At 44.1% G+C, this 27,672-nt stretch overlaps 1 protein-coding gene across 2 annotated transcripts in view; it reads right to left on the reverse strand.

Moving 5' to 3' along the window:
- EP300 (EP300 lysine acetyltransferase) overlaps positions 1 to 27,068 on the reverse strand; it is a 65,546-nt gene extending 38,478 nt beyond the window's left edge. Inside the window, exons 1-4 of one of the 2 annotated variants that reach the window (XM_083828123.1) lie at positions 23,651 to 24,920; positions 22,925 to 23,529; positions 8,810 to 9,468; positions 348 to 524 (exon numbers count right to left, since the gene is read on the reverse strand). In XM_083828123.1, the coding sequence (XP_083684249.1) occupies positions 348 to 524; positions 8,810 to 9,468; positions 22,925 to 23,018 (930 nt within the window). In that variant the 5' untranslated portion in view covers positions 23,019 to 23,529; positions 23,651 to 24,920. Of the gene's footprint in view, positions 1 to 347; positions 525 to 8,809; positions 9,469 to 22,924; positions 23,530 to 23,650; positions 24,921 to 27,050 lie in introns of those variants that run through there. The other variant, XM_083828124.1, reaches the window with a different exon arrangement.
- Positions 27,069 to 27,672: the final 604 nt, after the last annotated feature.

The raw sequence follows: 27,672 nt of genomic DNA on the forward strand, positions 1-27,672 counted from the left end.
TGAATTCACACTGAGAAGAGACCCAGGGAACCAACCCCAAGAGCAGGGATGGGACCCGAGAGCAAAGGTCACTTTGGATAAGGAGCTCCTTTTCATTTCCTCTGCTAACAGGGTTTGAAGGGTGAAGAGCAGATGTGCAGCTTATCAACAGAGAGAGCAACAGCCCAGCCCTCTTCTCCACACCAGTCCTTTCAGGAGTTGAAGTGCATTGCACGTTGACTCAGAGCATGAATTTGCACTGGGTATGACAGCTGCAAGACCTTTAACAGGGCAGCATCTGAACGCTGCACACTGCTCCACTTTGGTCTGCTACAACATTTGCTGGAGACAGTCTTCGTTCTACTTACCATGTTCGGCATTCCTGCCCCAGGAACTGGCTTCTTGTCCATTGGAAACTGCGGTAGGCTATTTTGCAGTCCGGCTTTATTCTGCATCTGAGGTCCAAGACTACTGGCTCCAATCTGCTGCCCAGTATTCTGACTGTATGGCTGACCATAAGGACTGGGATTGCTCATCATTCCCATCTAGGGATTAAAATGGCAAGATGTTCAAGTAAGATAATGTAGTTCACAACTCAAAAGGCAAATGAACACTTCAGAGAAGCAAGAATGATCAAAGCCATGAAACAACTGCAACGCAATACTGATCCACATGCTTCCCTTGTTCCCTTCTTGTGCACGTATCCACATTCACCACACATTAACTCCTCTACCTCAGGGATCCTATAAACAGAGTAAGATCAATTTATCAACTTTGACGTCAAGTCTGGTCAGAACTGGCCTGATTCTTTCTTTACTATTAAGATTTTATTTAACGGATTTCTCATTCCAGCTTTCTCAATCACAAATCTGCACCATGGACTACGTAACTCAAGTCTGGAAGAATTCTTCTGCTCCCTTCATCTGTGTACAGTCCACAAGGGGACAAATGCCCCCTTCATACCTATCAGCAAGGCTTATCCCAAATACCTCCTACCCAACTGTCAGCACTCCCACAGCTCCCCTCCATAGGGCTGCAATAATGCACACCTGCATGTGCAGCACACCACAGTTTCAATTCAAGAATACAGGCACAGGTAACCCCACGATCACGCAGTCACAGGATCTTGTTTGCAGTGAGCAGTGCTCAAGGTGAAAGGAAATGGCAGGAAGGAACGCTGCTAACCAAATGAAGCTATTGAACCATTCATCTATAGGGGAAGTAGATTCGTGTTTCATACGAGCTATATGTTGCTTTCTGCACTGTGCCTCCCCTCTTTGCATATTCAACAGTTTTAGCCTACCAGAATCTATGGTTTAGTGCCTTGGAGTGCTCCAGAATCCGAAGAACAGTTAGGATCTATCAACCTTGCCAATGAAGTTGTTTCTTTAACTTTTTCCACTCAATTCCTATCTATTTTTTATGGAAAATTTGGCCTTCTCAGACCAAAACAACTAGCGATAGAGGACCAGGAGTATTTGAGATTTTTGTAAAGATTACCATGCTCTCACCATTACTCAGTCAGGATCCTCAAAGAGCCATAACTCACAAAAATAAAGCCCAAAAATACTTGAAAGAAATGTACGTTTCAGTTCAGATTAGCATTTGACTCAATGTTCAGTCTATTTGACACTTTTTGGTTGAAGTTTGGGCATTTTCTTGGATCCGAAGAAGTATACACAAGCTCCTAACGCAGGTTTCTTTCCTATCACTCCTCTATTTGCTCTCAGATGCTCTTCCTGTAGCGGAAGCACCCTGGTTCTGCTCCTCACCAAGCCTCTCCAATGTACACAGAAAAGTAATCCGTAAGTCCAGAGATTACTTGCGATTAGCCAGAAGTTTTCCTTCCGCAGGTTGTAACTTCTGCCAATCCTTTACAACGGCCTTCAACTTGCATTTACGAATAAAGCAGGATCAAACCTATGCTACAGGAAACAGGGCACAAACCTCACTGAAAATCCTGCCACTTTAGATATCTAAGTGAATTTCCTTGAGGACAACCCCCGTCTTGCCCCACAAGCGATAACCACGATTACACAGCAGTAATTCACTGGAGAGTAATGAAAAAAGCCCCTACGTGTGGCAGACGAATTGCACAATGAGGAGGAAGAACTGAAAACACTTCCTTTGTCTTGTTCGGCACTGCCACCGTCATGTCTCCACTACGACGAATACACACATGGACATCAGTCATGCAGCTGCTGCCAGAAATGAGGCAGTTAAGAAGACTTCAGCCCTTCCTGCCTCCCCCCAGAAGACCATTAAGGGCTCTCTTCCGTGCAAGTTGAATGGAGAAGAAAAATGTTGAGAGCCAAACGCACTGGTAACTTTGGGGACACTTTCCCCACTGTCACTCCTGCCTCTAATTGACCAACAGGTTCAAGAGTCAGTGGAGGACTGACAGTGGGAATTCCTTCCTTAGGAAAACAAGGGGGGGGTTCCTGGAAAGACAGCCTGATCCCTTTGGTTCCAGAAAGGGTGAAATCGGGAACGTCTCAAGGAATGGACATTTCTAAGCAAAGTTTTTAGTTAATTGAATTCATGTTCATAGTTAGCTGTTCCCAGCCTTGAAGAAAACTAACCAGCCAATTCAGATTTGAAGGTTGAAAGGCACATTTTTACACCCTGATGCCACAGGGGAGAAAAAAAGAAATCAATATGCTCATCCTCATTCAGCAAGCTGGGACTTACATTGATACCCAAGCACTCAGAACAAGCATGGCCTGATGAGCCAGCTCTGTCCTGACAACAGGAGTAAGACAAACCTGGACTTATGAGCGCACCTTTGCTATGTCACTGGCAAGCGGAGCTTTCTGATGAAACACAGGGACGAGGTTTGACCATGCCAGTCAACCTTTGTACCCGCAGTACGGCTGGACACAAGCTTTAGGCGAAGCACCTGGCTTTTTCAAACGTGCTGCTCAGGCTGACACAGCACGAAGACCTCTGATGCTTTCTCAAGCGTGAGCTGAGCCATTAACATTGTTTGGGGTACATAATCAGCCCCCCTAAAGTAAGGCCGCCTCCATGGCGGAAATGCAGGGCCCCACCCTCCCTAGGGCTGAGAACCACCATCCGCCCCCCAAAGGGGACTTGCTCCCCCCACCCCATCCTCTGGGAGCTGGCAGCAGACCAGGTGCCCCACTCAGCCCAGCTGACCCCAGGAACCCTGTCCCAGCCCACAGAGGCAGCAAATACCAGCAAAGCACTGGCCAGGACGGAGAGCAGGCACAGCAAACTGACCCTAAAATCCACATGCAAGCGTCACCTCGGAAGGGTGCTTAAGTTCATCAGTTGGAAGTGACCAGTAAGACTGACATACAGTTCACCAGATTAGTGGCCTGCTGGGCTTGAGGGGTAAATACACCATCAAGTGCAGAAGCACCAGCCAAGGAAAGGTGGTATCAGTGCTGTTTAAGTACAAGGCTTCATCTGAAATACCATGCAAAACCCTACGTGGCTGAATCACAGCTCAGAGGCAGCAAGTGCAACCTCTGCTCGCTCCTTCCCGGCCCACCTCCTTCCACTGCTCTTCCCATTTTCTTCTTCATTCGCCCCACCTGTTGTTTTCCTCCTCACCTCAGAGCCTCAAGTTGCTTTCATCACGTACGCAAGGACTCGCACATAAAGAAGAGCAGACAAAGGTACATCACAGTAAAAGAGAAGAGAAATAAAGGGCAACGAAGCAAAAGATGTCACTTATTAGCCATGTGTCGTCAATCTCAAATGCTTATTCCTGCCGCACAGAGTTGAGAACAACTCTGCTCGATTTTCCTGCCCCCAGCTGAAGCAGGGGCTGGTGGAAGACGTACACCTCTCATCATGTCAAGGGCACGGATGAGAGGAGTTGAAGAAACATCCAAGTTCCCAAGCAAGAGCTCTATCAGGTAAGGCTGTTCACAGCTCCCCCATTACCAATCTGACCAGGACAACTCCAGAGGTAGAGGGAACTCCCCGCTGCTTTGTTCTAATGCCTCAAAACGGATGCATCTTCAGCTTGGACAAGGGTCAAGTAACCAACAACTTTGCTTCTAATTTTACTGTCGGTGCCACGGAGCACAAACCCTGCCAGAGGAGGAATACCTGTTAGAGCTGTGCACGCAGACATGACAAATCTTCTACTGTTGCCCTGTCAATGAGGCAATTGCTTTTAGAGCTTAGTATTTGGAAGACAGCTAGGTATCAGCAACTGTATTGAGCAGTGACCAATTTAAAGATTTGCAAAGGTAATTGTAAGCATGGAGAACGGAAGAAATAGAATGAAGATATGATAAGATTGATCCAAATAATCCAACATTTGCAGCATCAGCTGTGCCTCTCCGTTGAGGTAACTGCAGTACATGCACTAGGTTAAGCCTACATGAACGCAGTCTTTCCACATACATGTGTCCACAGGTAGAAATTAACTTCCCTAAAGCAGGAAATCACCTTTAGCAGTTCTCTTCTAGAATTTAGGAACAACAAAACTCTGCCAGTGATACCTGCTGCATTCTTATCAAGGACTGCTAAAGATTGTTTGCATTTGACTGAGCTATGTTTTAAGATACCTACTGCAAGACGAGCATTCTTGCACTGTCATCCCTGCAAGAAACTCCCCTACCCACCCCAGAAACAAGTCCTTACTGCTCCCTTTCTTCCCCAAACGCATTCCTCCCATGCGCTGGGATAAAGTGAGCAATTATCCATTTTTCACACCTTGGTTCACCTCCGGACCACAATGTGCAGCTACACTCTCAACGGATTAGTACTTGATCGTAGGGTACACTTGGGGCCCAGAATCTAAACACCGTGCGTATACCTAGATGTTGAATCAAACGGTTCTTGCAAGTGATATGTAGAAGGTCAGTGTTCTTGGTTCTTTATAACATGAAATGAACACTACGCTGAACATGCTAACACTAATAAGCTTTTTTCATTTTCTTTACCTAAATTTACTATTTGAGGATGTCCTCGTTTTCCAGTTCTGCAATTCTGAGCAAGACTGACATTTCTTGCTGTTTTATTTAAAGGAAGGTATGGAGAGTCCCAATAATTATGTTCCTGTTTGTAAAATATTACAACTTATTTTTCTTAACAGAATTGCTAAGCATTGGTAAAGCACAATAGTATCTCCATTACAACAGCAGAGAAATCTATATATATTCACGTTACACAATAAGCCAAATGACAAAATTAACACTGGAGCTCTAAATGTTTCAAGTAATTTCATGAGAGTAAAATAATCACATAGCAAAGGTTGTAATTTCCCTGCTAATCTGAATTGCCTTCACGTCCATTTCATCAAGTAACAGAGCATTTCTTAGATCAGCAGGACACTCCATCTACATGACCTGAAGGTCAGATGAATTTATTCGCTTTAAAATCACAGAAACACACCCACCAACTCATACGCAAAATCCTCTCTCCCTCTAACAAGAGGCTGGACAATAAGCCTGGGAACTCCAGGCAGAACCCAGCTGAACCACTGAAGAGCCACACGAAGGTTTTAACTACATATACGTATTTCCAAATGAAGAATGGTTCAAGACAGGAAACATGAATTTGTTCTTAACTTACTGTGGAGCTTGAATTTGCTGTTTACACTTAAATTAGTCAAATCTGTAAGGCTATCCAGTAAAATAAGAAGCCTGAAAAACGCTTAAACACTGAAAGAATCAAAGTATTACAAGCAGTTTCCAAAAACCTATTTTAAGAGGACAGACATTCCTGTTACACTTTACATGCACACAAGCAAGCACACAAAACAAAAAGCTATTCAAGAAAGCTAAACTTGTTACAATTCCTTTCCTCTCCAGAATTTCCTTTTAGGCTAAACCTCCACAGGTATTTTTAAGCTGACTCTGGTACCAAAGCAGGGCCCACACCCTCCTCGGAGCAGCAACACCCTCTCCTTTAACACATTCCCTCCCTAATATCAGGGCTTGCTCTCCCGTCAGCCAATATGAAGTGGATCGTGAAATTAATTCAAATTATTGTTTTAAATGACCAGGTGAGTTTCAAGCCTGCATTAGCTTCTCGATACAATGTCATGTATCTGTTATAGAGATGGTCTGCAGACAACTGCTTCTTCCCATCTCAGTGTACCTTGCATTATACTTAACATACAGCATTAGACCCCAAGACAAGTGGCAGAATACCGTGATTCGAATTTATGCATACCTGGTGACCCCAAACCAATCAGTTACACAGACATTTGGGATCTCCAGGCTTAAAAAGGTAACATTCACGGCTAGACAACCAGGGAACTCTGAGCCTGATGTGCAAAGCAAGTGTTCCACTGCTGCCAGCCAATCTTTCAGGAGGAAAATGCTTCAGCAACTCCATAGGACCACAGAACAAAGCAGAAACATTACCAGTTTTGCTGTCCAAATCGAATATCCACTTCAAGCTCATCTGTACCATTAGGAGAGCATAACATCCTCCTTCCCAATTAGTTAACATCCCAGCATACATAAGCTATTCGCCTGTAAAAACCATGGCTGACAACACATCTGTTTTACTGAAAGCCAATTCACAGAGGCAACCCTCGCTTCACCTAAAGAGGCTGACTTTGGCAAGCTAACACGATGCAGTTGAACAGAACCGGAGCGCCTGCTTTGCTATTTCTCCCCTCCTGCCGAAGGACAGCTCTTGAATAATGCACACTTCTGCAGCGATGAAGGAAGCGCACGAAAGTTATTACACAAACTCCCACGTTAGCAGCAACACAGGGCTAAAATTACCAATTAAAAAAAAAAGCTGGCTTTTGCAAACAACTGCTCGGGGTCCTCTGTTTTCCTCTACTTTTTGAAGATTTGTAGGTGGGGGGGAAAAAACAAAAGCAGATGGGTGGAGGGAGAGAAAACGGTCAGACATGACTGTTGTCAGATCCTGCTAACTTGGCTGCACGAAGCGAAAGCCAGGCTGCCTGCCAGCAGCCAAACCAATGGAAGACGTTCTGGAATTTCAGCCTCCATTTCAGACCGTTCCTTCGCATCCGGCGGTTTGAACTGCTCCGCGCGGGCTGCGCCCGCTACGCTTACGCGACCGGGCTCGAGGCTTTTTTCTCGACGAGTAAAGAACTCGAAGCTTTGGCTTTCGTTTTTTAACCAGTCTGGGATTATGAGCTAAAAAGCAGAAGTTCTGTATTTGGTGGGGATGTTCCCAAAAAGCACAAAACACTGCTTATTTTAGATATACAGCACACTCCGGACTTTGAGAAAGCCAGGAAGACAATTTAGTTTTGAAGTGTATCAAAAGCCAAAAACTCAATTTGTGGCCTTTATTTCTCCTGGATAAGAGGAGGGTTTTTGTTTGTTTAATAATTTAAAACCTTACTTTAGCTTTGAGGATAAGGATAATAAGGATGACGATGTGGCATTTCACCAAATTCTTATTACATCAATTTTTGACCTCTTTCTAAAGACCAAAGTAATTTTTTTTTCAGAGCCAATAAGCAACGAATTATCGAATTCCAATACAAAAATACCTCCAAGTAGTTACTTACTTCTTTCCAATATGAACTGTATACAGATTTTTCTACTGTAGCAATCAAACTTTTCAACATCTTATTTATCAGGCAGGAATGTTTGTTATGAACAGGTTGCAAAATCAACTCATCGCTAGGCATACATATCAGAACCGTGGTTAGCAGCACGCTGAGCCCAAGCAACCAGCTAAGACCAGAAAAGCTTGTAACTAATAATGTTCACAAGACACTAGCATCATTTTACTTAATACATAGCAAAATCATTAACACAGCGTTAATTTTCACTTGTTTCAAATACATTTATAGACTGTGTTAGTTACAATTACAAGCCCTCCAAGCAGATGCATTTTGGTCACTCCAAGATGAATCTATTCAGGTGTTACACAGCACCTTAGAAAAAACTTTCCACTCATTAACCAATGAACAAAAAATCCACCTAAAGTGAACTGAAATACCTAGATACTTTCCAGGCTTTTTATCAAAATACCAAAAACTTGAGATGAAACACTCACTTTTTTCCCTACTCTAGGAAACCTGCTTGTCTAATTTTTTTCTTATCATGCATACCTCCTTGTTAACTTCTCTCATCTTTTCAGAGCAACCTACCACAACTTTATGCCAATCTCCTAAATAATAAAAGCACATCCAACTCCCTCACCAACAGAAAACCTTTTTCTTCTTTCTATTTACTCTCCAATAGACAAAATCTTTCTGAATTTTAAACCTAGAACTGGGTTCCAATAGCCTTAAACAACCCTACACTTGTCTCTGGGTATTTATACAAGCATTCTTTCTCCAATAACTCAAGTATTTCTCAAGGCCAATGTACGTTTTAACACACACTACACATCAGTCCATTCAGACCTGCATTTGCCTCTTCTCATCTGCTCCAGCATAAACCAATACACAACACATCTCAGACAAAAGATGTTCTTACTAAGTGTCACACGGAGAAGTGCCAAACTTCTAAAAGATCCTGATACATTCCCATCACACTCACCACGTTAGATGGGAAAACACATTTGTGGACAAAGGCATAAAGGACTAAATGCTACCAAGTTAAGTTTTCCGTGTTGTTGATAACCTATACTCTCACAGGACTTAGAAGAAAAAAGATGGCTACTCTAGAAATACTCTTGCTTGTTGAGCAAGACCCAATTTTTGCCTCTCATCACTTAAACTTTAGCATTACATAAACAATTAAGGGTCTTGGATCCTGTGGTAAAGAGACAAAAAACCCTATTCTATAGTATCCCTACTGCAGGGGAACCTTGTTCTACAGGATCCCTACTGCAGAGGGATCTGCCTCACAAAATAAAGGCCAAGAACGAAGATAAATCAAGCCCAGCTTGCCCTGCTTACCTTGTTCATGGCTCCGGGCTGCGGCCCCCTCAGTGCGGTCTGCCCTCCCATCTGCGGAGAGCCTTGTTGCAGCGTCTCAGCCAACAAGTTGCCAGCACTTGCCATTCCTGGGTTTGGGTAGGGCATATTAGGTCGCCCTCTGCCTGCTCCAATCGAACCGTTCATGACTTGCCCCTGCATCATCCCCTGCCCGTTGCCTGCTGCCAACATCCCAGGATTCATGCCAGCATTCATCCCTGTGTTCATTCCCATGCCAGGCTGGTTAACTGGACTGTTTACTGTTGGCATCATTCCTGCTGCAGACTGGGCTGAAGGACCCTGGTTTGGTCCGCTTGTAGCCATTGCCATGCTGGGAGAAGTCAGCCCAGGCTGCGCCATGGGGCTTTTCACCATGCTGTTCAACATCCCCATCCCAGGGCTGTTCTGTTGCGTTTGACCGGCCATGCCCTGGCCAGGGCCACCAACCCCCATGCTGAGGTTTGGGGAGCTACCAGCCCGTAAGAGTTCGGACAGCTGCTTGTGTTTAGAGGCAGCATCTTGTGCCAGGCCGAGGCTGGTCTGCAGCTGATTAATGTCACCGCCGTTGCTGAGTCCCAGTTCGGTGGAGCTGATCAGTTCATCTGGCAAGTCGTGTTCCAGATCAAAGAGTGATCCAAAATCTGAAAAATAAAAGAAACGATACATGAGGTCAGTGCAATCTGCAGTATCTTGAAGAATCTTGCTTATTAATTTCCATTTATTTCATTTAACTATCAAAATCTCATTTTTCCAGCAGAACTCCTCTACCGGTCATTATTGAAAACTATCCCAATTCGTCATCATAAGCGTAATTTCTAAACTTTACAAAAGTATGAATTGGAGGCAACCATTCTACTTCACTTTTCTACAACAGTATACACTAAATATCACTAGGTATCTCAGAACGTGATCTCCCAACTTATGAAATTTGAAGGGGAAGGAAGAAAAAAATATTAAAATCTCAGAATTCACCAATGGAATTAGACAACTGTTAAGAAGAGTTAAAAGGTTGATGCTAAAAGTACTGTTTTTTGATTTTTGACTTTCACTGAAGTGTCACTTCCAGAAGAGACAACAAATACAGTTAATACTGTTTTCAGAAAATTCCTATTATTTACAAAAATAATAAAATTAGCAGCTTTCTTCTTGTTTGGTAGTGGCTGTTTTTGTTTTAATTTTCCACATCCAGTCATTCCCAGCACAGAACTGCAAAATTAAATTGAATTTCATGGAACAGAAAGTATTTTCCCCACAACAAGCATAGTCAGAAAACAATTTAAGTAACCCTCCTGGCCATGAAGTTGTGAAAAAACTTTACGATGGGGGAAAAAAAATGAATTTTTTCTCTTGAACAAGAACACATTCAGAGTAATCTCCAAGGTAATTAAATGGCAAAAGATTGCTATTACACAGTACCATCAATTTGATCAAGCAAACAAGAAGTTTTATGTCTGTAGAAGTAGCATGCACCTTGATCTGTGTATTTTATCTATAGCAGCTAAAACAAAAATAATCTAGAAAGTTTGTGGCCAAAAGCCAAGCTATTGTGTGATGTAGCCACTCATAACAGCTAGGGTATAGAGCTCAGTATTTAGAATTTGAGAAAACACAGTAAATGATTTCTTTTATCTTAACTTTTAGAATAGCGCAGCATCACTTCTGCCAGAAAGGTCATTTCATGGATGCTCTGCAGGATCTATTACAATGCATTTTCAAAACCTTCAGATCTAGACAATGACTTAAAATACTACTCATTTCAGCAATTGCAAAAAAGGAAGTGTCAATTACAGTGAATTTCACAGAGGTTGGCAAGATGACTTGTTCCAAATATTTATGGAAGAGACTACAGTTAAACCGCACCTAAGTAAGAAAAGCTGATCAGCATCAGAAATCTGTTCAAAATGTTTCACACAATACCGTAAGTAGCCAAGCAGCTAAACTCCAATACTAATAGAGGAGTTTTGTTATTTGTTTTTTATAAAACACAATTTCATAATTGTTATAAGATCGGGACTTTTAAGAACTCTAAACATACGGTACAAGGTTGACAAGAATGCAGGTATACCAAGAGATTTCATGACATCATTTACATACTACTCACTAATGTGAAGCACCAGAAGAAGAAGAGTTTCCAAATAACTATGTTTTAGACTATTAATATAGAATGGGTTAGCTGATTTTAAGGGAAACCTTGTGCTAAAAGTTATGTTTTGCAGTAGATACTAAGGATTCATCTTTTAATTACATCTCCAGTACTTTTCAACATGATTGATGCTTGTTGAAGATTCAGAAGTGAGGGAAGAAGCAGAAGAATAAAGTTTTGTCCAAGTTCTCCTACATTTAGGATAATGAATTTAGAGTTTGGGGCTGGTACGCCTACCTCAAAACATACACCCCCCAGAACGCAAAGCGTTAGCTTAAGAATTAAATATTGATGCACGTGGGAAAAGCCACAGTAGGAGAGACCCTCAAGATCAAGATAATGAAGAAAGACGTCAAAAAAAAACAGTACATGACAGTTTAAAATGGCTTCAACATGCAAACTAAGATGCCTTCAATGAGCATTTTAATGTGCCTGTTAGGATGCCTTTAAACAGACAAGCCTTGAAGTAATGTAATTCAGAAAAGAGTCTGGCAAAGTAACCTGACAAAGACCTCACAACTGAGGGAGTGAAAAATAAGACCAGCAATTCTCAAGTTAGTCTGCTGTCCAGAAAAATTTCTCCTAGATGAACAACACTGAAAACTTCAGCGTCCAACATATACCCCATACCTACAGCAAAACCATACTGGAAGCACACAGCAGCCTCCCACCTCTGAACTGGGAAACGCTTGTTCCAGCAAAGCTGCTCCAACAGCTCAAAAGGCAGCTTTGTGACTGGCTGCAGATGGACAAGAACTCCTGCTTCCAGGACAGAGTCAGCCCCAAAACAAAAATCCCCACTTCGCCTCCACTGAGACCAGACCTTTGCATATAAAGCCATTCACAAAACCACCTGGAAAATGGTCAGCGATCATCTGAATATATGAGCTACTTGTTTTTTCAAACTACCACTGCACATTTACTCAGATTTGCTTAAATGGTTTCAGATATAACACTACAAAAGGGCAGTGCAATTCTTGTTTTGAAAGACTGAAAGATTTGCTCATCTTTCTTCCCAAAGAAATATTAATCTGCTTCTATGAAGACCTCATTCTTTCAGCATTCCTTCTCGTCAAACAAGGGGACACTTCCAGCTGCAAAGCTCACTCGCTCAAGTCCACCTCGAATATCCTGGTACAAGCAAACAGAGCTCCTCGGCAAGTTCATTCTGCGCAACGAAACTAACATGCTAAGACCATCAATCCAAGAGAAGACGCAGTATAAGACACCATAAATGATTCCTAGCACCTACAAGGCAAAATCAAAAGCCATTAATACCAGTGAAACACCACTCTGGTGCAAGTTTGCCTTCCCCTGCCTTTTTTTTTTTTAATCTTTACTAAAACACAAACGTCCAAGTCTTCTCCAGCCAGCAAATTAAAAAAACAACAAAACCAGAAAAAGGTTCTGTTGTCTGGTCAACTACAAAATCCCACTCCTAGTCGGCTGCCAGGAGGCAGAAGATTTCAGGTATGAGACTGAAACACGAACAGTCTCATAAGACCATGCGGAACAATAGGACTTTGTGCGCATACAGCACGAGCTCCAATCCGTTTCACAGCCCTTTACATTCTCTGCACACCCTAAAGCCCACTGTAGAGAGACCTACCTACGGCCAATCCAAACATTGACAAAGCTGGGCCAGACAGCTCGGAGCACGTGAAAATAATGGTAAATACAGTCACATGAAAGCCAACGGAATAGCTTAAGACAGAGGTGATAAATATCCAGAGAACTGAGCGACTTTCCAGTACACTAAACACACTTGCCATCTTTTTCATTAAGGATACACAGGAAGATTTCTAAGAAAGCAAAGCTTCTTAGTGGGAAGTGGAAGGAAACAGATTAGCACTGCAAAGGTTTGTCTACCTGATTCACAGTCCCTAGAGATCGCGGGGTATAACCACAGACCAAGAGCTGGGATAGAACAGAACACCATTAACTGACCCAAGAGCTCATCAGAAACATCCAGTAGTAAGTGTTGAAACTAGATTTTGATCTCAGAATAGTGACACAGATTGCACATTATGCTATTAATGGTATTTTTGTGTATTTCTTTCCACAAGATGAAACAGGCTGCTCCTGCCAGGTAAGATCCAAAGGAAAGAGACCAAAGGTACCTCCATAAGACAACATGCAAGTAGGTAATAGCAAAGTGTTAACCTGAGGTGGTCTCAGCATGCAAAGGCATGCAATACTTCCCCTTAGGAACCATACCACCTGCGAACCTTTACACAAGCCTATTCTGTAGCCCAGAAAGTGGCTCAGCTCGCCACAACTGCATCAAATCTGTCATGAGAAGAAGGTGGGTCAGGAGACAGCAGATGGAGCAGGTCTTTCAATGGCACTCCAGTCAGACTGGATCAACTAACTGGAACTTCACCCTGAACTGCAAGGAAGCCACCTCAAAAACTGGTGCGTTAGCTTTCCGTGTCTACTGGGAATTCTTTTCTCAGTTTTGGACCCTACAAACATCTGCCTTCTTAGTAACTTGCCTTTGATGGTGCCTGATCTGCAAGATGCAAGGAGACCGCTGGCCTGGGTTAGAAACGCCAGCAAAGCCTTGAAATTAGTACAGATTCAGAGAGGGCAATCAAAACCCTTAAGTGATTAAGAAATCAGTGCCCTATCAAGCAATCAGATTTCAGATGAGTCACAAAATGTGTATTTCAAGCTAGTTTTACTGCAAGAGCTTCTGGTGGCCCCAGTGATAACCGTTGTCAAAGCACGCAAGGCAAGGTAGAGATTTCCAACAAAAATGCTTACAATGCAGGGAGAATATAATCCAATACTGACTAACTAGCAAAGAAATTCACACGTGGGTTTCAAATTGCACACACTAGTTTCTCTTGCATGCTTTCTAGCCTCATAGTTTTCTCATTTCTGGCTTAAGACAGACTTTTATTCCCCTTTCAGAACAAAACAGGCATTGCTGTTAAAATGAAGATTACCTGGCTCTAACAAACAGAAAGCTAACATTATTCATTGCAGCCTAAAAGCTTGCATATGTGCTACAATATAGCCCAGAAGACTTCACTCTCATGTGCACTGCGTGATCAGCCACGAAATTGAAGCACTGGAGGAGTTGGTGTATCTGAAGAAACAGCATCACGTGTGAACAGCAGTGCCTGGAGAACCCTTCATGCCGGTCACGTAAGAAAGACAAGAGCTTACTCCTGTGCTTACCTCAGTGCTGAGCTTATTGGTAGGTGCGAGACTTCCAGTTCCTGTCCCTGCACCTCTTACGTTCTACTCTGAACACAGACACAGCAAGTTAGAAAGCTGCTGAACAGCCACCTTTCTGCACAAGTGTTTCTGGGCTCCAGAAACGTATCAGTGGGTCAAATTAAACCACAGTCGCTAAGTGCACAATGAAATAAGGGGATGAGGCTTAATACAGGACGCTGAATACAACGGGTGCATGTGACAGGGTCAACAGGAGCTGCAGGTGATGCAGGACTACACAGAAAACGTGATACCTTTGCTGGGCTTTCAGACAGAGCTCAACAACACGCTGCTGAGCTCAGCATCTTCCCCACACAGCGAGATCAAAGCTATCCAGGATCGAACAGGGTTTAGATGTTAACAGAGAAAGTGCCCAGAGGATACAACCAATACCCCAGAGTAACCAGCTACTCAGGTCTGCAGTCAAGCACCAGCATTACAGGCCCTAAAATACCCTTTAAAAAAAAAAAAAGGCAGAGCAGGACAAGGAGCCACATCCTCACAAGACAACTCTCAGGCATCCATGAAAACACAGGAGCAAAGGTGAAGCGCAGATACGTAACAAAGTGCTACTAAAAGAAAATCATCAATTCCCACGGCATCAGCAATGGCAGAAAATTAAGCTAGTCATGTTCAGGCAACTGCAGTGGGGAAGAAACATGCTAAGAAAGAGGCAAAATCTCTCAAGATTCCTACCAAGTGGGCGTGAGAGAGTTTTGCTGTATTTTGGAGAACAGATTTACTCTTACGATTAAAGCCCTTTAAAGAGGAGGCTTTTCACATAGATGCTCTGTGAAGCCACAATTACCCAACGGTAACAAGAACTCTGCCAAGCTATTTTCCCTACCTGAAATTGTACAGTTCGTTTTAATTAATCTATTAGCTCGATGCAAGACAAAAGAGGAAACATTCAGGCATCAGCCACAGAAATTTAAGGTCTAGATTCACTGCTTCCACAACCCTAGGACATCAGCCCCTGTATAACCCTGATCACCACACGCTGCCGAAGTGGAGGTGTGACGCAGGCCTTCTCAGTTGCTCTTGCATAAGCAGGAGTGAATTCTTATTCTGCATTACGGCGCTCCGGTAACAAGGTCTTCGGCATCAGACTATTTTTAACTCTGTTCTCTGCAAGAAAGTGGGGAAGCACTGCCTCCTCCTTCCTTCCTGCTAATCCAGAAAAGACCTGAATTTGCTCACCACATCAAGAAACTTGATAACTTGAAGACAGACCACAAACAATACTAGCAGAAAATACAGCTGAAAACAGAGGCACGCTACTCATTCTGAGAGGGAGCTCAGAACCCCTGGACGACAGCAGATGCAAAGGCACAAAACACGTTTGCAAGTCATGCTAGCGCACAACTTCAGGCACAGATCTTTAAAAACAGCCTGTTGATCTAATTCCTCATCTCAAACGCATGTGATTTCATTATTAGTTCTAACAACCGAGTATAAACATAAGAATTTTGCAAGCATAAAAAATCACTCTAAAGAAGCAGCCACTTATTGCTCAACTTCTAACAAAGGCTATTGGAGGACCGCACTCATTCTTCATTTTTTTGAAGCTATCCTAATCTCTGCTCAAACACTGCGTCAAACACATCAACTCCTTCTTAAGAAGAAAGTCCCAGTTTTGCTCAGGAACATAATCTGCAAGTTTAACTCATACCAAGCTCGTATCAACAGAAAGACCAATTTGCATTGACTCTGGATAAAGTGGGTTTTGCCACTTCAGAAGCAAACTGCATTTATAACAAGCTTTTCTTTTTCATTCAAAGTTCTTTGAGCACTAAAGAGAGACACAGATGACTGCAGTTCACCGCTGAAAAAAAGTGAGATTTATGATACCAAAATACGGATTTCGTTCTAGGAAAATGGAAGGAGTACAATCACACAGAAGAGACATTATTTAAGGTGGAAGTTCTTCCTGCAAAGCCTATTCACACTTGTATGTAACACAACGGTCCCAGTCTTGCTGCCACTGATGACCCGAACAAGATGAAGTTTTGGCATTGTAATTCCAAGATGCTGAAGTCACACAGTTAATCATTTACTTGTGAACATGTTATTTGCATAAATCTCATTGTGCTGCCTTTTACTTTAAAGTCTCTCAATTGGTGTTCTTATTCCCAAGAGTATCCTGCCTTGGGACGCCGCTGAAATTCCCCCAAGACCACATTAAGCTACCTACTGTTGGTCTGTGAGAGTACTAAGCAGTAAGAATGGGATTTCAGTTGCGAGACTGATAAATGATGGACCACAGAATTCCAGAAAGCAAAAGTGCCTTATTGATCTGCAGATTTTGGAAGTTGCTGGTTTGCTTCACTAGCGGGCAAAAAAATGGGTGCACACAGATAGGAAGGGAACACATCTGTGTGCCCACACAGACCGAATCAATTTCGGAAGTGATTACAAATCAGTTTCAAGAAAAGAATGAAGCTCACTTCACTGTCAAGTTAACAACAACTTTGAAATAATGCATACTGCGTATACGATCACCAAAAAGCAGAGTTTTCTGAATACTAACTTGAGTTCCTTCAACATCACTCCTGAGAAAAACCAGAAAAGCAATATTAAATTATCTATATAGAAGTCAGTAGATCAGACTTCATCTTGAACCGGTAGCCCAACAGAGCTCCCAAAGTGACATCCAGGAATACAAAAAAGGCAGTTTAGCTTCAGCAAGCCATAGCCAGCATCTTGCCAGAATTTTACTTACGTGAACTCTATCATTAGATTCTTTTTGTTCATTAACACAGTGAGAGTACATTTTAAGAGAGATTATCTATTCACTTGTTTCTGGGAGTTCCACAAAGCAAGAACCAGTAACTCATTTGTCTTAGGAATGTCTCTGTAGAAGAATCACCATGCCTCTCCTGGCCCTCATGCCTCCGCAAGCAGACAGACACAGTTCCAAATTCGACTTGCTTCTTATAGAGATGCAGGAATAGGCACAGTGCAGAGCTGTTTTGCACCATCAACTGGAAGAGAGCAACAAGTTTCTCCACCTCATATTACAATCACCAGTAACAGAAAATCACCTGCACAGCTTCTGAAGATCCTGTACCCAACTTTTACTTTTCTCTGTGAAAATCCAGGTTTAGACCACAATTTCATACCCACGCTTTCCTGTAAGCGCAGCTGACAGCCAGCTAAGCCAAGAGTTACTTAGGACTGGAGCACAGAATTTAACATTTCTTTTTCTAATTTTCTTCAAAAAGGTTCTGTAAGTAACCATGCATGAGGATGAAAATAACATGTCAGGTTTTCACAGAACTTTAAACACATTCGCATGCCAATCCATTTTAAGGAAACTTGCTGATATTTAGGAGGAGAACAAAACCAGTTTGTCAGATACATCGCTTACCAGCCAGGGAGAGGATTTCTGTGAATTGCCCTAGATGGAGTTGTACTTGAAGCTCTACAAATTCAATGTAACTACAGATGTTTTGTCAGTGGGTACAACCACATGCAGGGACAGATGTATCTTACTTCAGCCTGCTGCTACAGTTTAAGTAGAGAAAGAAAATCCAAGGCCTTGGAGGCAGGTGTGCATTGTTTATCTGTCAGTGAAAACTGCGCAGCATAACTACTCCATTTGTCAAATCTAAGGGACTCCTCGCCAAACCCTCTCAGAGGGGGCACTAGTTAGGGTGATGAGAAAAGTTAAAGTAATGTCATTACAGTGTTAGAACAAGCATAGGAAGCTGCTTTAGCAGGAACAGCCTAAGTGACACACTGAGGTGACACTGGAGAAAAAATAGAAATCCAGCAGCCTATGAAGAAGATGGAAAAAATACCCAATAAACCATACCAAATTAAAATTTAGTAATAAAGTCACCGTGTCAAAGTTATAAAGGTACAAGAAAACTATTTCTACAGCAAAAGCTCTGCATTAATCACCAGGATCTCAAGAAATGCACATTCTCAAAAAGCATACATCAAGCCCTCGAATCCACTACACCCTCCCCAGACAAATACTGCTTGTTTTGCAAATACAGAACTGACCTGTACTAAATCCTAATGCTGCTCTGGAAATGTTGGGAAGTGATACAAAAAAACAGTATTTTGTTTGTTTTGTGCTGTTTGTGGTTTTTGTTGGTTGAATCTAGGATTTCTATTCCCAAATCTAGGATTTGTATTCCCAAATTCAGCAACAAAGCTCTTCCCTGCAATATCAAACTTGTGAATTTGTGTTTTTAGATCGCAACTCTCAACTCATTTTCTAGTCTCAAAGGTTTTATCTGTAGGTAAGCGCTCAAAATTCAGTTTCGCATCACAGTACGGATGGTCCCTGAGTTGCAGCGGTATTCTTTAAAAGTAGATGTACCTTTCTAACCCTGCACAAAGGAAGTACATACCTACGTCCAACACACACAGCTCGCTCAAAGTGGTGAAAGAAACAGAGGTGTAGCAATTTGGAGGTCTAGAAGGTTCAAAAGACTGTAAGACGTTCTTTTAAAAGTTACTCAGCACCATGAGAATGATCAGTTTGCAAGGTATTTGAAACATCTTATTCTGAATAAGATGTTTCTTGGACAACCTAGGAAACTCCAAGGCAGAGACACCCATTTGCCATCACTGGCAAATGCGGCATCTGCTATTGGCTTAAAGTTCATCTACTGCAACACCTGATTTACAGCACGCCATCCTACAAACCCTATTTTAATGCATCTTATATAATAACAATACTTGGAAAAAAGTTTAAAAGTGGCTCACAACAAGAAGAGATAGAAATACTTAACTGATGGCTGCAAATTGAATGTGGCTAACAACTTGGTCTTAAACAGTAGTCAGAAAACAGACTTGTAAAAAGTATTTGAAAGATGTATATGCAAACGCTAAGAAAAAAACCTTCCACAGCAGACTGAAAACAGAGCTGAAAGCCTTATAAGTGCCTCTGGAAAAGGCAGTGAGACCAGATTAATAAGATTCATTTCAAGCAAAGAAGCAGCCTGATAACACTTAAAACAAATGACAGATGAGAATCAGTCAAAAATTATACCACTCCAGATGAGATTTAAAAAAAAATAAAATTAAAAATAAAAAAACAAGATTTAGAACTTTGATGTAAGGAAGAGTAAAGTTTTAAAGGTCAACAGTAGTGCCAAAAAAAAAAAAACAGAAAAGAACATGCAACTTTTATTTAAGATGGGTACTGGAACAGAGACTGGAGATGTGCTATTACTCAGAAAAACACAACTTTTGGATACAGTAAACTGAAGGAACTTAAGGCACATCACAAACACTGAGTGATCTCTGATCTAACACACATATCAACTAATTGTAGAAAAGTGACTTCCAATATTAGGGTAAACCAGAAACACTAAGCATTTAAAATCCTATTTTAGGATCTAGCAACCAAAAGACATGATACCACACAGCCATGCTAGAGCACAGAGTATATTCCAGCTTTATTCCTTGATCAAAGAACAGCTCAGAATCCACAGCCCAAAAAGTTTTCCTAGTCTGCAGAATACGTGTTATTTCTAAGGCCGGGGGGGATGAAGACAATTCATAAAAGAAGTCATAAAAGACGACTAAACTCGCCCCTACCAGCACACGTGGGTCTACACGAACCACGTAGGAATCTGTATGCGGCGATTTCAGCCCACCTGCATCACTGCAGGAAAAATTGAGGGGCTCGGAAATAAAATGCCCAAAATAAAATCACTGGTTTAAAGTATCCAGCTAAAAACTTATCTTTAGGAAAGGCTTCCGCTCACTTACTCAAGGAGATAATTTTCCAGGATGCGCTGAAATTATTCTGTTATAGTGACAGAAAACAAACTAGTGTACACAATGAATTTGCTAATACAACGTCTAAAAAGAGGCTTCTGAGGCTGGATGCAACGAACCAAAACAGTGTTTCCATTTCGATCAATACTTACATCCCTCTCACCACACTAGTACAGGAAAGCAGCTAGCACAGGGTCACAAATTCTCATCCTATACTAAGAATACTGTACCAATAAAAGGTGACCCTACTGTAAAGGTCTTAATATCTGAACAAAAATACATGTATAACTACCATTATTTTTTTCATCTAATTGAGTTTAGTATATTCCAAACCCAGAACATCAGTATCATCCATGTCTACAATGAAAACGTGGGTGAATTAGAGACTCAACTTAGTGTCCAGTATAAATACTCCTAACACCTACAAGTTTGGGAATAAGTTAACTGAAGCCAGACATTACTTTTAGATACCTAACAAGCTAAAACTGTATTTCACCCAAAGAACTCAGTCAAAAAGTTAACAGCAAGAGAAACACACTGAGAGATCCACTACATACATGTGCTGGGAAAAGTTTCCTTAACTTTGCAAGTTTCTTACCTCTCTCTCCCTGCACATTGATAGTGTGAATCTAACACTAAGTTTAAAAAGATCGCTGCAGAAACTACATTAGCACCGCATTTCTGATTTCCTATAATTAGCTCAAGAGGGGGGGACAATACCAGTTCTCTAGTGTGAAAGTTGCTTGCGCTATTTCAAAGCGAATTTAAAGAGCAGATAGGTTAAAAATGTAAACTTCAAAGCTGTTTCCCACAACAGTAGAAGCGAGAGAAAAATCAGTCAATTCAAGCAGCAACTGAAAAACGCAACCCTTAAAATACGTTTATTGGTTCAGCAGGTTTTATTTTATTTAATCAGAAAGACAGGTACGTGGAAGCGTCCCAAATGCAGGTAAAGAATTGTCAACAAAGAGTCCTTAAGAGTAAAAATCCTTCAATAGTTTTCTGTAGCATATATGAAGCATTTGCAGCACTATAGACCTCTGCATAGCTACCAGGTGATGACGATCTCAACGACTTCAAAAAATTTATTCCATTTTGTGTGCTGTCACACCTGAATCTCTCTGAAACTGACCAATAACCCCTAGTGTCTCACTATAAATATACAAAGTTCATTTATTAAACTGCTCAGCAAGCTAACTATTAAAATTAACTAAATATTCTGTGAAAATCTGCACCTGTTCAACTGAAATAGATTCACATTATCCAAACTTTACCTGATCATAAATGCCTCAACTTTGATATGTCGATTTATCTCAACTAAAACAAGCCTTCAGGTATCGAAACTTGCCTCAGAAACATTTATTTCACCTCCCTAAACAGAACAAGATCGCCACTGCCAAGGCAAAGTAAAAATGGTTACTACCATTAAGTACTGGTTTCCAAGTGTAGTATAAAAAAACCAACTAGCTCCAGCTAAAGAGCAGCCTCTTCAGCCTTCTTCTGCTCTCTTCCTGGAGACCTGTTGCTATTAAGGAGAGTTGTGTCCTCCGCTTGCAACATTATACTGATTCCACTGCCTGTACGTACAATGCTCAAAAAGTTACATACCAACTTTTCAAAACTAATTCGTCATTCACCAAGAACAGAAGGCAAAAATCAAGTTTGTGAAGATGATTCCAAGCAGAACCAGATCCACTGCTCAAACAAAAACTGGATACTGAAACCTGCTGTCTACTGTCAAGTGACCAGCCATTTTACTTTATTTTTTAAACTCTTCCTTCTTCTTGGCACCTCTCGCTGCAGCAAACAAGGCTGGTGGCATCAGGACACTACCACCTACCAGACTGGCAGGAGGAGGCCGCCTCCATCCACACTCCGTAGGCTTAAGAAGATCTAAAGTGAGCCTAAAGAAACTCCTGGGGGACAGGTAACCAAGTACTCTCGTAGCAAAATGATAAGAACTGGGCTTCTGCTTCACTAGAAGCATGAAAAAGCTCGACAGCCCTGTGGTACTCGTCTCCCCTCCCAGTACAACCAGCTCAGATTTGCTACTGGTTGGGACACCTACGTTTTCCAACCTCCAGCCTGCCTTCACAGCATCACCAACGACCTTTGCAGGAGTGCAGAGAAGCCCCTTTATCCTCCCAACCCGTAAGTCTACAGGGGAATTTCAGACATTTCAGTCTCAGAGCAAAGAAATGGGAGATGCAAAATGAACTGCACTCCATATTGATTCTTAATGCAAATACCATGAAATAACATTTTGTTTCTAAGAGTCTTGAGGAACCTTATGCCCCAAACTTGCAATCTGGATTTTGGTTTTGGCTCTTTTCCTTGAGTGGATGATCTATTTGAAACATAACATCAAAAAAAAAAAAAAAACGATTTTTGGATATTCTTCTGCAAAGAAGAGTAAGAAGAACTGTGAAAATAAATCAAATAACCAGGCTGAATATGAGAGGGGGGGGAAAAAACAGCAGCGAAAAATCTCGTTTCTGAACAAGTTGTGAAAAAAACTTGTATATATGCAAAATAAGAAACAAGACATGTACCTGTGTACGTACAAGCGTACACACAAATTCAACAATAAAGTGTACGAAACCGTCATCTTTAATTCCAGTTGCAGAAAGATGAAATAGTGCTAAAGGCATAGGCTTCGCAAGCAGCTCTGTAATAACTATTGTGAAAGACACGAAAATGACAAACTGTTATCTACAATTGATCAAAAGCACAATAAACTGACCAGCTTTGCCTTCCAACGCTTCCAAAAGAAAAAAAAATAGGAGGCAGAAACATCGGAACGCCCTCGTATGCCGTGCGAATAGGTTCAAACGGGGCTGGAAGGGGAGAAAACCCCCGAGAAAGGCCGAAGGCAGGCACAAGTTTGGCTTCTGCCAAAGGGAGGGGGAAGATTTGGGCAGGAGAGGGGAGAGAAGGGCAGCAATTGTGGCACCCAGAGGCTGAGGGCCTGGGCCCCCGAGACTGACCTGTGCCGTCGCTGGCGGACACGGAGAGCGCCGGTGAGGAGAGTTTAGGCCGCTTGGCTGAAGGCGGGCCCGGCTCCACCACATTCTCGGCCATTTTTAATTCTTTTTTAGACAATCACTCCGAGCAGAGAGACGGGGGGGGGGGGGGGAGCCCCAAAACCTTCACCTTCTTCTCGGACCCCGGGTCAGCTGAAGAACAATACCGACGAGAGGGAGCGAGGAGGATCCGGCGGAGGAGGGGGGGGGCCAAGTTCCCCTTTTTCTGCCCCTCGGGCTCCGGGAGGGCGGCAGCGGAGAAGCGGGGCGAAGGTGGGAGCGGCGGGGGCAGAGGCCTCTTCCCCCAGGCGAGAGGGCTGAGCGGAGATGGGAAGAGCCCCCGCCGAAAAAAAAAAAAATTAAAATTAAAAAAAAAAAGAGAGAGAGGCTGGTGGTTTGATTTTTTTTTTCCCTTCTTCCCTCGGTGAAATTAATCCCGGCTGTTGTGCTGCTGGTGCTTCCTCGCCGCCGCCACCATCATCATCTTCATCCTTCGGGGGGTCTCCTCCTCCTGCTGCCTCCTCACCGCCGCCATCAGCCTCTTCCTCCTCGGCGCCGTCCTCCTCCTCCTCATCGCCACAAGGAGGCGGGCGAAGGAGGGGAGAGGAGGAGGAAAAAAGAAAAAAAGCTCACCGTCCTCTAGCAGCAGCTCCTTCCCCCTCCGACACCACCCTGCAAAAAAATACCCACCGCCAGCGACGGGGCCGGGGGGGAGGCGGCGGGGCGAGAGGCCGAGCGGGCGCGGGGTCCCCAGCTCCACTCGCTTCTTCCTCGCCAGTCGCTAATGGCTGCAGAAAGGGGAGCCGTAAGGATGAGGAGGGTGAGGATAAGTCCCAGGAGTCTCCGCTTCACATCTTGTTGTGCAGGGAAGGAGGAGGGGTTGTTGTCCTGATGGAGGCAGCACCGATCGCGGGATGGGAAGGTGGGGGGCGGGCTCCAACACCCCTCTCTGCCCCCCCCTCCCCTCCCTTCTCCTCTCCTTTCCCCTTCCTCTTTCTCTCGCTCTCAGTAGCGGGCTGCCCCCCCCTCGGGCGCAGGAGGCACAGGGGCCGATCCCACGGCGGCGGCGGCGGCAGGAGGAGGAGGAGGAGGAAGGAGCCGGCCCCTCCCCCCCTCGCTGCCTACCTTCCCCCCTCCCGGGATGGTGGCGAGCCCCGGCGGCTCGGCTCCGCTCCCCAACGGGGGCAGCGGGGAGAAGCCTCCCCCCCCTCGGCCGCCTGCCGGCTGCGGCGGGGGACCCGCACCTCGCCTCGGCGGGGCCGGGGAAGGAAAGCCAAGAGGTTGGTGGCTGGGGGTAGGGGGGGGAAGGCTCAGCGACCCCTCGGAAAGGAAGAGCCGGGAGGGGGGTAAAATTTAAAATAATAAAATGAAAAATTAAAAAATAAAAATAAAAATATTAAAAAAAAAGGGGGGAAAAATTCCGCCGGGGGAGGAGGAGGAGGAGGGCGGGGGCCTGGCCGCGGGGTGGGTTAAATGGCCGGCGGGGGGGGTGGGGCGGGCAGCGCGGGGGCCGAGCGCAGGCTCCCTACTGCCCCTGCCTGGCGCTCGGCGGCGGCCGCTGCTGCTGCTGCTGGGGCGTGTGTGGCGGAGCGGGGGGACGGCGAGAAGCCGGGGGAGGAAGGAGGGGAAGAGAAAAGAAAAATAAAAATTAAGGAAAAAAAAAATCAGGAAAAGGGGAGAAAAAGAGAGAGGGGAAAAAAAGAATAAAAATAAAGAGAGGGGGTAGCGGGCGCCTGGGCTCCGCGCTCCGCCGCCCGCCCCCGGCCGGGCCCTGTCTCTGTGCGCTGCCCCCCCCGGCTCGCCCCGTCCGGCGCGGCCCGCGGCTGTGGCTCCTCCGCGCGTCGCTCGCACACAAACAAAATGGCGGCTGTTGTTTCTTCGCTCTCCCGAGCCCTCGGAGGGAAGCGAGCGGCGGCGGCGGCGGCCGGAAATGAGCCAAGAGCGAGGGGGGGGGGGAAGGGGGCGGGGCCCGGCGCGGGGGGGCGGGGCCCGGCGGGCGCTGGCGCACACAATGGAACGCGGGGAGCGAGGGGAGGGGGGGAGCCGCCCGGCCGGCGTCACGAGACCGCCGCCGGCCAATCAGCGCCCGGCGTTTGCGGAGCGCTTCCGCAAACTGCGCGGGCCCCGCCTCTTAAAGGGGAAGCGCTCCCCCCAAAAAATCCCACCGCCGTCGTCCTCCTCCCGCCCGCGCGGGGCCGGCGGGGGCCGCGGGGCGGCCGCGGGCGAGGGGCTGGGCGCCCTGCCGTGAGGTGGGCGGGGGGCACGGGCTGCGCTGTGCCTCTACCTGCGCCCGCTGGGAGCCATGGCAGCCCTTAGGGCAGGGCCCCCGCCTCCCCTCAGCGCCCACGCTCAGAGCCAGGTCCTCTGCAGCCCTGGAAGCGGATCTGGGGAGAGCCCGTCCCCGAACGGCACATGAAGTACCTCACAAGCACCACACCAATACCTCACGACGCGAAAGAATTAGTACAGATTTACAGCCCTTCAAGTGTTCCCCAGCAGCTCCCTCACGTACTCGCTCCCGCACTGGAGCTTCCCGTGTTTAGGCTTTATTTCGAGCAACGCTGGTGTTGCTTCCACACACCCCCCCCCCCGAAACAAAAGGGAGAACGCAGACAGGGCTACGCTCAAACCACCCCGGCAGCACGTAGAGGTTCGGCGTGTCTGGGCCTTCCCCAAGAGTCCCGGAGCCACGGGCAGCGCCCAAATGTACGCGCTTGAAGGGAGAGGCGGAGGAAGCCTTGCAAGAGCAAGTGATCGGAGAAGAGTCTGGAGGCCAGAAAGTTTGTTGGTCCCAGAACTAAAGCTGCTGGGGTTAACAGCGACCTAACAGCATCGCCTTACAGACCACGTTACCACCCTCACACACCTTCTTGCCTCTTATTGCTGCTAAATTCCCAGAAATATTCTAGTTACAGAGGTCTTGTATTACCTCAATTTATTTTGTCAGATTGACTATTTCCCTTGCTTGTGAAGCGCTTTATTTTTTTTAAAACCACAGCTGAGTCTAATTTTAAACTTTTTTAAAGTCTCCTTAGAATTAAAAGTTGACTGAAATAAGTCTATATAAGGTTTTCAGACTCTCTAGAGGCCCTTAATCCATACTTCAGTAAGGAATTAGTGCCAGCTTTATAAAGATACCAAGGTGCACATAAACACCTAAATGCTTTTAAAAGTCTAGCCATTACTAAACAACTTCCGAGCAAAGCAGATGTTTCAAATAAGAGTTTCGTGACACTAGTTCCTATCTAGACGCTTGCTCCTACCAATAGCTGCGTGTGTGCTTAGTTTTATATCGCACATAGTTCCACTGAAATCTCACCGTACTTCTTGCTGTAGTAAAACTAAGCACATGTGTGCTTGCTGGATCACAGCCTGAGATAAAAGTTAAGAAACTGGATAGTTATTTGCTACTCCAGAGAGTGTCGTATGGATTAGTTAGTTTAGTTAAGCACTAGAGGAAGCTGAGAGAAAACCAAAATAAAGTCCTTTCTTTTGTGTGTGACATCTCCTCTACTCTACCTTAGAACAACTTCAGAGAAGTGTACGCCCTTAGTGAATGCTACCAAACCAGCACATACACTTTTAACACGAATTATATTAACCAATACGCTAGCAAATCTATACCTCTGGTATACAAGCTTCACAACCAGAATTCTTGACTTGTTATAAAGTCATATTCAGTTAGCTTTCTGCATTAGGGACTAAAGTATATGGAAAATAAATAGAAAAGAATCAGCATGAGATACTACTTGTATTTTTTTTTTCTGAAAGAAAATAGAAACACTAAGATAAGGAAAAAAGAAAACAACTCAATTAAAAAAAGGATTAAAATAAATTTAGGAAAACTTCATCTGTTCGTTTTTCTAAAAACATGGCAGTTTTCTTAAACAAACCTCAATACATACACACACAACCAACTGTTGTTAAATGTCACCTGCCAAAATGATAACATTTAAAATTACTAGAGAACAATAATAAAACATAAACTTTCCTAAAATAATAATAATAATTAAAAAAAAAAAACCATAGATCTACATGAATAAAACCAGGAAAGAAATAAGCTAGGAAAAAGAAAAACAAAGCTATTTACCCAAGAACAACTACTTCTCCTTCTTACCTCTGCTTCCCCATCCCTACACTAAGGATAGTTGTATTTATCCCTTGAAAAATAATACCCAGAAGAATTAATTAGCTCATTATTGCCAGTAATTATAGTGGTTGTTATGTGCTTTGAGATAACTGGATGAAAGTACCATAAGTCTGATTAAAATAAGAACCCGCTCAGGAAAGCAATAAGAAGAGGAATGCGAGGCCTTGAACTTTTATCATGGGATCTTGTTTGGCCTTAGTTGGTAGTTGCTGAAAATTGTAAGCATGCCCAGCTGTTTTGAGGGCTACGGGAACAAGATAACATCCCCTCGCACTGCGGGAGGCAGCGTAGTGCGCAGAGCTGCATGTCCCAACATCACCAGCACACAGCATCTTTCCCACCCGTGGGGGCTTGGGGTGCTCCTGTCTTCTCATCCCTGTTCCTTACTGCACTTTTGAGGTGTTTTAGTTTTTTCCTGAGCTCCCCATGGCCGATGCCTGTGTCTGGCAGGTAATTTGTCCTGTCCCTCAGCTGCCTCCTACCACTACAGGTCTTTGCTCATGCCGCACCTCTCCTGGGGGAGGCAGGGAGGAATGACCCCTGCTTCCAATGAAGGAGAGGA

This window comes from Anser anser (genome assembly GCF_964211835.1).
Source record: "Anser anser genome assembly, chromosome: 1".
NCBI classification, from domain to species: domain Eukaryota; kingdom Metazoa; phylum Chordata; class Aves; order Anseriformes; family Anatidae; genus Anser; species Anser anser.